The 12,264-nt window shown below is 37.6% G+C and overlaps 1 protein-coding gene across 1 annotated transcript in view; it reads right to left on the bottom strand.

The window, feature by feature from the left end:
* Window positions 1-7,135: 7,135 nt before the first annotated feature.
* Window positions 7,136-12,264, bottom strand: part of pik3cb (phosphatidylinositol-4,5-bisphosphate 3-kinase, catalytic subunit beta) — a 48,112-nt gene continuing 42,983 nt past the window's right edge. The window contains exons 22-24 of the mRNA XM_022673160.2: window positions 12,089-12,234; window positions 10,845-10,977; window positions 7,136-9,008 (exon numbers count right to left, since the gene is read on the bottom strand). Coding sequence (XP_022528881.1) covers window positions 8,877-9,008; window positions 10,845-10,977; window positions 12,089-12,234 — 411 coding nt within the window. The 3' untranslated portion in view covers window positions 7,136-8,876. The remainder of the gene's footprint in view (window positions 9,009-10,844; window positions 10,978-12,088; window positions 12,235-12,264) is intronic.

The following is a 12,264-nucleotide window of genomic DNA, read 5'->3' on the forward strand; positions in this document are numbered from 1 at the left end:
GACCAGGAGTTACATCTGTTGGACAGGATAAGTTCATCAGGGTTGCTTGAGCCCCCTTTATTCAGATTTTTGATATCGTATTTTTCACACTATCAGGTGCACTGCATTATAAGGTGCACCATCAATGTTTTCATACATAAAGGACACTGGATTATAAGGCACATTATGGGACACTACTAAGGAACAGGGGTGTCGCTATGTTTTCTTACTAATTCAGCAGGTCTCACTACCCAGCAGGTAAAGCTAAAGCTAAACTAAGTAAACAAAATTGTAATTCTTAAAAATTTCATTTAAACAAGCACTTGATGTTAATCTACACAGATTTCTCTCCTGAAAACTGTTTATTTCCACTAAGGCTGGGTGCAGCAGCATCTGCATTAGCAGCTAGCTGCTAGCGCTAGCCATGGTCATTGGCTAATGCCGCTAGTGCTACACTGAGGAATCCCTCAGTGTTCCGATAGGCCAGGGAGATATTAGCTAGCAGTGCATCCCATGTAGCCTGTTTTAACATGGTAAACACAGACTACAGTTTGATATACTCTCCTTTGATCGGGGAAAGAGCTAGAGCTTAGCGGCTAATGCTAATGCTGCTCCAGGCTCTGTACTGAATCAACTTTACTGAAGCTCCTGTATAACGCTGTACTTAAGTGGAGTGTCTTTACTGCTCCTTACAACCTGACTGATAAAATTCATACATAAGGAGCACTGTATTATAAGGCACACTGATGATTTTTGGGAAAATTAAAACGATTTTAAGTGCTCCTTAAAGTGTGAAAAATACAGTAGTGGTTTTCCTGAAAGTAGGGCTCTGAGATTTGCTTTAAGCGAGCTCCTGTAATCAGCAGTATGTGTGAAAATTATCTTCACACTCTCAGCTGCCTGTTGTGTAAGTGTCTGTAGCCCATCAGAGGAACAAAACCACCAAATGTGCCAGTTGGCGGTTGGCACCTAAAACAGAATAGAATTATGTAATCCAGCTACATCCTGGAAGAAATTCAGTGTTAAAATATTCCTCAGTGTTCTCTCACCCTCTTTTCTTTTTTCCAGCCAAAAAAGACCCACTGTGTCAATCGCCTGTAATTGACCACTTCAGCAACTACACCTGACCATCCTTCAACAAAGTTCCTGACCACAATCCAGGAAAAAGACTTTTCAAATGGCTGAAATCCAGAAACTCAGTCCAGGAATGTACCACTATCTGCCTGTTAGCTAAAACTAGATTTTTTTTTTACTATGATGACATTGTAATATTTGTTTAAATCATTGTCAGAATTTCTGTCTTGGAAAATATTTATAGAACAAATACAAAGTTCAAGTTTTACCACTAAAATAACCTCCAGTGCATGTAGGACTTTTAGTAGACATTAGTACTGCTTCTGTCCTATGCTAAGTCCTATGCTTTTGACACTGAGTACAGTTATACAGTAGATGAAGCGAGTATATGTGTCGAAGCATTTTAATTAGGGCTCTCATTATCAATAATAAAAGCAATTAAGGACAATATAAAGATAGGCATTTTTAAAGTTAAGCTAACATTAACAGCGTTGTTGTCCATATGATTGTGATGGCCCTATTTTGAATGTATTCTGATGTATTTCTTTGTATGAGAACTGAAATGCACTTTTGTTTAATGTAGACCGACTAAATGGAAAATAATTGAATGCCATTAAATTGTGTGTGGCATATGAGGTATGTGTTTGGTCTGTTCTTGAGACAATGGTGAAACAAATGTTAAAACTAGAACATTTAAACTCCTTGCTGGGGAAAAAAAAAAAAGTCAAAGCTCAATGGTCAGTGTAACGTTTAGCAATTTAATTTTCTGAACGGATCTAAATTAGAAAATAGAGAAGTGGGTATAAAAAAAAAATTCAGTATAGTAAAAAAAAAAGTGTTTTCAATCAAATTTTCAATGATCTAGTTTTTCATTCCAACTTTTCGAAATAAAAAAAATCAAAGTTAGAACCTTTTTAGAACATTTTTGTATCTTCTAACTTATTTCTTGTACACTGCACTACATAAAAAAATTTATACAATATTCTATTTTTGCATTTAGCTCTACGCATTTTTATTCTGGAAATGCATCACATTTAGCAAAACTACAGCTACGTATTTTCCTTTTAAATTGGGTTTATAAATTAGGGTTAGTCTACACTATGGTCGTCACTATGATCCGAGGGTCCCTAGTTCGAATCCTGGGTCAGCAGCCGAAGTCCGAGAGAGGCCTGAGTTATCACTCCCCAGTGATATGCTGGCTGGCATGGGGCATCTGTCTCCTGACATATTGAATCTGGAGATCCGGCGCTTTCCTCTGAATGCATTGTCCGAGGCCTCATTACTAGTGCTAGTTGAAGTTGGTGACTCTCAAACTGTTCTCATACAGATTGTGCTAAAACATATAAAGCATACATTCTTTAAATTGAAGGAGAACGCTAGAACAGATGGAGAAAAAAAACTTTAATAGCATTCCTATGACATCGGACAAGTGAGCGATTCAGTGTGTCAGAAACTAAAGGTTAGCAGTGTAACATACAGCAGCAGTAGTGCGCACACACACCCCTCGTCTAAAAACTCACATCATATTGCACCAACACCAATTCAGGCAGTAGACCAGCTCCTCATTACACCAGAACTCCAAACATTTCTGCAAATTCTCTGTATATTTAATCTTTTCCGATTAAACAAAGTGAACAAAATAATTCTGAGTGGGTTTTGTGTGAAACACTTTGTTATAGAGAATCTTACTTATTGTATCGGAATAGTGTACAGTCAGTGGTGGTGATTAGCTAGTTGTCGGAATATCTGACATATAAAAAATATGGTGCCTGAGATACTGTTTTACATACGTTTTAAGAAGATTTTGGGTCTAAAATACATTTTTAAATATTGTTTAAGGCATATCGTTAAAATGGTGGATGGATACATGCAGGCAATGTGTGTTGTGTGGCAAAAAAATTGTCACATATTTGTTCAGATTAGATTAGCCATTACGGTCATTCAATATACAACTTACATAAGAAAATAAGACTCAGGATTTTGGGTTTGGATGTTAATTAGTAAATAGTAATAATGATAAAAATAGTTTATTAAATGACTATATGTTTATATATATATATATATATACCAGTGTTGAGGCTTTTCAAACTAATGTTTTCAGACTGTTGGGCCCAAATCTTAAATTTGGAACATTTAGATGTGTCAAGTAACCACAGTTTTTTTTTTTTTTTTGATCCAAACCATATTTAGAGGTGGTTTAAAATGGGATCACAATCGTATTTGTACACGAGTGATTTATGAATCTAAAGGATTTATTTTTATTTTTATTGGATCCAAACCAGATTTGGAATTGGAACTGGTCAAAAAAGTAAATACAATCAAATTTGTACAGATGCAAGATTCATGCATCCACATGAAATCAGATTTTTAAGAATCAGTTCCAACTCATATATAAACACTTAAATCAGAATTCAACGTGTTTAAACATCAACTGACTTCATCAAATCCAGAGCGATAGAAGAAGCGACAGACTTCTTGATACTACAGCAACCCATGCAGATACATTTGTGATGTCCAGACAGGCAAAATCCCATCTGATCCATAGTAAATAAGAAAAATAGTGCGGATTGGAGTCTCTGGAATCTTAGCTGATCTGATTTAAAAGAAGAAGAAAAAGAGATTTAACTGCAATTTGAACACAGCCAGGCTTTTAGTCATATTGATACCTGATTATCATCATCACCACCACTGTAAAAACTTCTGTTAAATTCTTCGACAATTTCAACCACTATTTCACGCCAAACCCCAACGCTAAACTTGTTCTTCTAAAACACTTTTAAAAGAGAGAGAATTTAGAGAAACGAGTGGACTTCTTTACTACACGTCTCATTTACGAGTAAGGCTCTGTGCATTTAGCTCTGATATATATATATATATTTTTTTCTATTTCTGTATATTATATCAATACACACAATTCTGAAAACAAGTCCAGCAAACACTACAGATTCCCAGCAGGTTATCAATATTAAAAACATCCATTATAAAACATCCATAACCGCTGTCTGTGTTTAAGGCTGTTTTCACACAAGATTTGTTGGTTAAGTTCAGAACCATAGTTCTAAGTTTTGGGAGAAAAAAAACACATAAAATACACTTAAAAAATAAAGAAAATAAAGAAAAAAAAAGCATTGGTCCAGTTAGGATCACACCGCTTCAGTATAACTGCACTGTACAGAGGCATAATCATATTGCAGTGTAAATTACATCACATTAAATCAGAGGTTTAAAAAAAAAAACAACAACGACGAGAATGTAGTCCAGATGTGGAAATAGTGCTTCCACTCCTGGTCCTTAATTCAGCTCTAAATTCTAAAGCTGGGGATATACTTGCTGTTCGGTCATAAGCCATGCATTCGTCCAGACAACCGGCTGCTTGTGTGTGTGTGCTACACGTGTATTACTGGAGGCTTCCACTAGAGGCCTCCACTTGCTACAGCAGAAACGACACACCATAACATACAATAGTTATTGAGTTGTGTTCCATAGCCTAGGCTGCAGTTGAGGTAGGGCATGTTTTCAGTAGTAAATTCCTGTAAAGGGTCCTTCTCAGTAGACTGTTGGTCACCAATATGAATGAACTTGCAATAAAACAAAAAAAACCTTTTAATACCAATTCTGCTCCAAAAATTGTTTTCTGCTCTGTTTTGCCTTTTTCCCTTTGCATTGGAAAAAATTTTGAAGGATACATCAGCTGCGTCCTTTAAATTATTCTGCAAGCCGGCCTTCTAGGATGTAGTAGCTTAATTTTTGTGGCACTTATTTACTTTTTCCCTTTGGATTGGAAAACTTCAAAGGACACATTTTGCTGCTTCCTTTAAATCATTCTGCATATAGGACTTCTAAGATGAAGTAGATACATTTTTGTGGTCCTTATTTTCTTTTTCCCCTTCAAATTGGAAAACTTCGAAGGATACATCAGCTACGTCCTTTAAATTACTCTGCTCATTGGCCTTCTAGGATGTGGTAGCTGAAATTTTGCGTTGCCGCTTTTCATTTTCAGCTTCGCAATTGAAAACATCGAAGGATACATCAGCTGCGTCCTTTACATCTCTCCACACATTGGCCTTGTAGGATGTAGTAGCTAAAATTACAGCCCACTTTGGCTGCAGCTTAGGCTTTGGAGCATATAGATGTTCTTTACAGCTTTCCACTTTACTCCTTGCAGACAAGTCTCATTCTAGGGATGTGCAAAACCGATACCAACCAAACATATGCAGGATGCGAAATACGATACAGCAGTCTATCACGCACACGTGAATGCATAGTAAACAGCAAGTATATCTCTAGCCCAACACTTATAAAGGCAGTAAAAATTTATCAGGTGATCAGAGCGGAGAATTACAAAGCTTAAAAAATTTGAAGTTCCACCTTAAAACAGTGCTACCTCTCCATTCTGGCTCCACAGTTCCACCTTAAATCCTTTATTTGTATACATATATATCCGGCACCATGCATTGTAAAGCTGAACATGAAATCAGCTGCAGCTGAGTTGGTACAAAATCCGTTTTTTTTTTGTTTTTTTTTGGGGGGGGGGGGGTGGGCTGGGGGGGGGGTTTGACTGTTCTAGAAACAGACCTACCAGGTCCTTGTCCTGGTCAGTGTCGAAACAAAGCTAATACATTGTAAAATAGTAAATCATTGTTTTACAGATAGATAGCTCATTTTCCTGATCCAACAAATCAGGAACAAGCCTATCCTTAGTCAGGTTAAGCGTTGAAATAGAAATGGCCAGCGTTGAGGAAATAGCTTTACAGAGCGAATGATGATTTCAGAGAAGATTTCAGATTGTAGCACAATCAAACTTCACGTGAAAATTCACATAAAGCATATTAAGGCATGCCTCTTGTGAATTTTGAGCTAAAAGAGAATGAAAGATGAAACTTTAGTATCGACTAATAATACATGTGCTCATTTTAAATATCCAGGATGCACCTTAACGAATAGGTGGGTGAAGGGTTCAGTAAAATAATGCTGCAAAGCAGTGATCACCTAACATTCTCCTGGAGATTCACCAGCCAACAACCTAAATTTATTATTGAGCCACTTAAGCCTCTAAAGGCAGTGATAAGATAATCAGGTGTGGACGATTATTATTGCATCTCCTAACGCTGAGTATCAACCAATACCGATCCTATCTGATAAATAATGCTGTCTCACAGTTTTAATAAGATAAAATTAGCTGCTGATTAATACCCAAATAAAATCACTTTATTTTTTGGTTATAGTTTAAGACTGATTTATTTAGTTAAGTGTTGGCTTTATTTTATTTTTTTTTATTTTATAGTTTTTAATATCTTCCATATAATCCAGTCTGACTGACCTACCTGACTATTGTGGGGTGAATGTGCTGTAATTTGTTCATGTGTATTCTATGTGTATTAGGGTACTTTAGCTGTAGCTTTTAGTTCAGTGCTAGTGTAAAAACAAAAATTGTGTGAAAAGTCATGTGGTTCTCCCTCCAGTAAAACAAAGGGTTCTGTGGTATTTTTATATACATACATACTATATTTTTTGCACTGTAAGGCACAAAATCCTTTCTTCTTCCCAAAAATCATCAGTGTGGCTTATGTATAAATTCTACCAGTCAGTTATTAAAGAGCAGTAAACCCACTCCACTGAAGTACAGCTTTATGCAGGACTTTTATTTTAGCAGCATTAGCATCAGCCGCTAACTGCCCTAAGCCCTAGCTCTTTTGCTGTGAGTGTTATCAGCCTGTAGCCTGCTCCTAACCCCGGCTAGCACTTCTGGAGCAGCATTAGCATTAGCTGCTAAATAGGCTAAGAGCTAGCTCCTTCGCTGTTTAGAGATGAGTATATCAGACTGTAGTCTGCCTGTTTACCGCATTAAAACAAGCTATGTGGGACAAACCGCTGGCTAATATCGCCCTGGTTTACTAGAACACCGGAACTTCGCTGTCGGGCAGCATTAGCACTAGTGGTTAGCTGCTTATGTCTTTGTGGAAGTCTGGAAAACAAATCTTACTGTAAATAAATGGAAGCGCTTTACTCCCCCAAATAAACAGTTTTCACAGAGAAATCTGTGTAGATTAACACCTAGCATTCGTTTGACATTAAAAGCTAATTTTTAAATACAGTTTTGTTTAATTAACTTTGTTTAATTAGCTTAGCGTGACAGGCTGAATTAGAAGAAACACATGGCAACACCCCTGTTCTATACTAGTGTTACATAATGCGCCTTACATAAGAAAACAGACCAGATAACAGACATTTATTGATTGTGCGCCTTATAATGCGAAAAATACGGTAGTTTCAGACAATAGTTCCACACTGCAGACTCTAACTAAACTCTCAATTTACCTTCTAAGAACTTTCCCTCCTCAGTGCTGCAGGATGAACAATATTGCCCGTTTACAGTAAAGTTAAAACAAAGACCCAGAGCTGGATTGGAGTTAAATTGCTGATGCCTGATATTTTAATATAAAGTATATCTAGATCGATGTCTGCCTGCTGAAATTTTGTACAATTTAAGGTGACGATAGAACATCAGAACGCAACTATAGCAGCATTTAAGGTGGAACGGAACTACTTCATTGTTTATCGTGAAAGTGAAATCTCAAAGAAGTCTTAAATAATGCTCAAATTAAGCTTTTTGGGCTGCAGGTGAACGTCCAAGAGGTGTCTGGTGACCTCTGTGGTACAGGTGCTTACAACAAGGGAAGGATATGGGGATTCTTCGCTCTGACGTTTCAGTGTTTGTTTACTAAAAGCAGATGTAAATACAGTGTTTGTTTCCTAGGAAAGTGTAATCTCTATCTATCTCTCATAATAACTTAAACACCATGACGACAGGAACAGAAAATGGAAAAAAAAAGAAAGAAATAAAACTTCAGTGTTCTTTGAAGTAGTTCAGCACATAAATTAAATTAGAAATAAAAATCTGCATCGAGGCACAAAGTGTTCCCGGCCTGTGCTGCGTGCTCGTCTAATAACGTTTCCAGCATTCTGGCCTCAGAATCGCTCTGGAAAGGGCCAAGTAAAAAAAAAAAAATAATAAAAACAAAACATATAAAATAACCAAAATTAGAAATCACAAATTAAATGGAATAAAAGTCTTCGGTTTACTGCAGTTTCGACTTGATATTTAGGGCAGGGGTGAATTACACAGAAGGCACTGCACTAATTTTGGCCAGACTCAATAACACAACCCATAATTGCATAGTCTACACTCTGTGTTAACAGCAGAGAGGCAGGGGGGCGCTAATGAGAAAAGGGGGCTCCAGCTGTAAATGCAGAGGGGTGCAAGTTTAACTTGGAATGTGGAATAATCATTTTAACACTAATAGTCCCTCCTGAAAGTTCAGAATTCTTGTTCCCGTTTTATCTTCATTAAAAATTGTGTTTCTCAGTGTTTTCAGCTCTTCTCTCCCCCGATTTGGTTTCTAACCGCTGGTCCGGTCACCACTTGCAGCAGGTTTTGTCCAGAAGAACAGATCAGCCCTGGTGAGATCCGGACACTCCGATAATGATGCTGCAATTCCAGTGTGTGGGCTTCAGTGTGAGCTTCAGTGTTGAGCAGGTGTTTTTAAAATGAGGAAGATTGCTGTCGTCGGGGGGCTGAAAGTTCTCCCTTCCTCTGTTCCCTTCTTTAAGGCTATTGGTCACTTTCCCTGATCCGTTCCGGCCCCATGCGGCCCTCAGAGGTCCAGTGGGATCATAAGGTAAAGTAGAAGAGACCCATAATCTGGGTCTCATAGTCTAAAACGCAGGCATTGTCTCTCAAGTCACCTGACTCTCTGTTTGTGTCTATATATTTATATATATATGTGTGTGTGAGAGAGAGAGTTGCAGAGAGTACAAGTGTGTTAGGAGCGATGGGCCACGTTATGAGCCATCCAGTTTACTTTGGTGGTCCAACTCTCCCGAAGAGCCTCGTCAAATTTCTGCCGGAACTGTTTCAGAGCCTCTTCATCCGTCTTTCCCAGCGCCAGGGAGTCCTGATCAAAAACAAACAAATATATAAATGAATAAATAAATAAATAAGTGTTACAAATGTCTGTTCTAAGCTTTAGGGGCACATTTTAAAGCTACACTTGCTGTACCCTTACATAAGACACTTAAAATGTATTCATTTTCCCAGAAATCGTCAGTGCGCCTTTTGTATGAATTTTACCAGTCAGGTTGTAAGGAGCACTAAAGCCACTCTGCTAAACTGCAGTGTTACTCAGAAGTTTCAGTTTAGTTCTCCAGGCTGGAGTAGCATTAGCAATAGCCGCTAACCGCTATTTACCCGTTTAGAGGGGAGTATTATCGGCCTTTAGTCTGCTCCTTACCTCGGCTAGCAGCTAATGCTAACCATAAACATAAGCTTACTGTAAATAAACAGAAGCGCTTTGCTCACCCAAATAAACTGTTCAGGAGAGAAATCTGTGTAGATTAACATCCAGCTCTCGTTTTACTTCAATATAAGGTCTTTTAATCCGGTGCACCTTATAGCGTGAAAAATACGGTAATCTGTTTTTGCCAGACCACCAAGCAGGCCGGCCTAGTTTAAGATATTTTTGCTGTCATTAAGTTTAATTCACTAAATGGCCAAGACTAATTAGCTGATCGGTAATCTTATCTTTACTGTGTTTAATTATAAAAAAAGTTAGAAAAATGCATACATTCTGGATGTTGCATTTATACACAATTAATTTTGCAATCTGTCGATATCCTACCTATTCGTTCGTGCTATTTGTTCAAGATGGAAGTGGCCTGAGAACTATCTGAAGATACTGTGTGTATAAACAGTACCTTTATATAATAAGCTACCTGTGCCCTTTCAAAGCTCTCAGTTCCTTGTTTTAAATATCAGGGCCCTCAGAAATCTACAAATGAAGTGTAAAGCTACTTTGAGCTTGTTAACGGAAATGTAAACATAGTGAACTCTATGCCCCCAATCACTAGTATTGTAAGCCTGTTGTGTGAATTGGTTAAAAGTGCTGTATCTCAGAATGCTGGGGGTAAATGGAGGTTATTTAACAAAAGTTTGTACACATCATTTATTTACTACATGCCAGGTCTATTTCACACCAGATTTCTTCTTTAAAGGACATGGTTGCTTGCATGGCTTGCAACTTATTAAGCAAAAGATTGCTTAAGAATTATTTTTCTAACACCACTTACCGTATTATATGGACTATAAGGCACACTATCAATAAAAGTCTCTTTTCTGTTCTATTTTCATACATAAGGCACACAGAATTATAAGGCACAACTGTAGTGTGTAGTGCTGGATGTTAATCTACACAGATTTCTCTCCTGAAAACTGTTTATTTGGGTGAGTAAAGCGCTTCTGTTTATTTACAGTAAGCTTATATGTCCAATATTTTCAACGGCATGGTTAGCAGCAGCGCTTAGAACTAATAAATGCTGCCCGACAGAGCTACACTGAGTAACCCTGAGAGTTCTGGTAAGCCAAGGCGCTATCAGCTAGCGGTTCATTCCACATAGCTTGTTTTAACACGGTAAACATGCAGACTACAGTCCGATATGCTCACCTCTGAACAGCAAAAGAGCTAGAGCTGCGGTTAGCAGCTAATGCTAATGCTGCTCCAGCCTTAGTGCTGGAGAAACTTCACTGAAACTCCAGTATGATGCTGCACTTCAGCAGAGTGGCTTTACTGCTCCTTACAACCTGCCTAACTCTTTAAAGAACCACTCAGAAAGGATTTGGACATCCATATGGTTCTTTAATTTGCCATGATTATACAGAGAACCACTGTTTTGCAAATAGTGTTTGTGCTGTGTGTGTGTGTGTGTGTGTGTGTGCGTGTGTGTGTGTACTGTACCTTTAAGTACTGGATATCCTTGACTGAGGTGAGCTCTGGCAGACCGGCAGTGAGCATCAGCGCAAACAGAGTGATAAACAAATTCCCGTTCTTCCTAAGAATCAGATATGCGTCCTCACAGTACTGTCTGAAACTAGAGAGAGGCAGACAAACACACACACAGTTAAGACTGTCAGCAGTGATAATGTTTCAAATGATGAGTTATAATGAGAATATAATTAAGAGGAAGATGGATGAACACAAGCTGAGCTTCTTGAATTTTTGCACCAGGAGTAACAAAGTTATCCAAAAAGCAGTGTGTAAGACTGGTGGAGGAGAACATGCCAAGATGCATGAAAACTGTATCAGTTATTCCACCAAATATTGATTTCTGAACTCTTAAAACTATGTAAATATGAACTTGTTTTCTTTGCATTATTTGAGGTCTGAAAGCTTTGCATCTTTTTTGTTATTTCAGCCATTTCTCATTTTCTGCAAATAAATGCTCTAAATTACAATATTTTTATTTGGAATTTGAGAGAAATGTTGTCTGTAGTTTATAGAATAAATCACAATGTTCATTTTACTCAAATATATACCTATAAATAGCACAATCAGACAAACTGAAATTTTTTTGCAGAGCTGTAAAACACACAGTTTCATCAACGAGGCCAAAAGAGATATTTTTTGCTTTAAATGAAAAATGTTTTTGTAAAAATGGCAACACAAACACCATTTATGCAAAAAAAAAAAAATAAATAAATAAATAAAAAATTAAAATTTCTTTAAAACATGGTGGTGGTAGTAGTATCATGGTTTGGGCTCGTTTTGCTTTTGGCAAGGACGGCTTGCCACGACTAATGAAACAACAAATTCTGCATTCTTTGCATTGAATCTCAAGAAAAGGTGGGTCATGCAGCAAGACAATGACCATAAGCACACAAGTGGTTCTACTAAAGAATGGTTCAAGAAGAATAAAATTAATGTTTTAAAATAAGGCCTTTTTTTTTTTTTTATAAAGTAATGGGTTAAAATTCCTCCAAGCTTGTGTGCAGGACTAATCAACAGTTACTGGAAATGTGTTTAGTTGCTGTTAATGCTGCACAAGGGGGAACACCAGATAGTGAAAGTAAAGGTTCACATTCTTTCACCCCTCACAGATATGGATCTCAATACTGGATCATTTTAATGTAGGAATGGTAGGTTCTGTGAAGATCACGTCTGATTTTAGAGTTTAAATTACTAAATCTCAGAGCTGGAATTACCTGCCAAACTTCTCCGTGTTTCCCGTTTTGCCCTGCTGGATGACGTGGATGAAGTCGTGGGTGAGGATGAAAGGAACCCGCTCTCTCTTGATCCCAAACTTGGACTTAAAGTTCCCCAGGATGTGACCAAAGTCTATATGGAAAAGCTGAAACACACAACACACACTTAATACACC

This window comes from Astyanax mexicanus, chromosome 4 (assembly GCF_023375975.1).
Source record: "Astyanax mexicanus isolate ESR-SI-001 chromosome 4, AstMex3_surface, whole genome shotgun sequence".
Taxonomy (NCBI): domain Eukaryota; kingdom Metazoa; phylum Chordata; class Actinopteri; order Characiformes; family Acestrorhamphidae; genus Astyanax; species Astyanax mexicanus.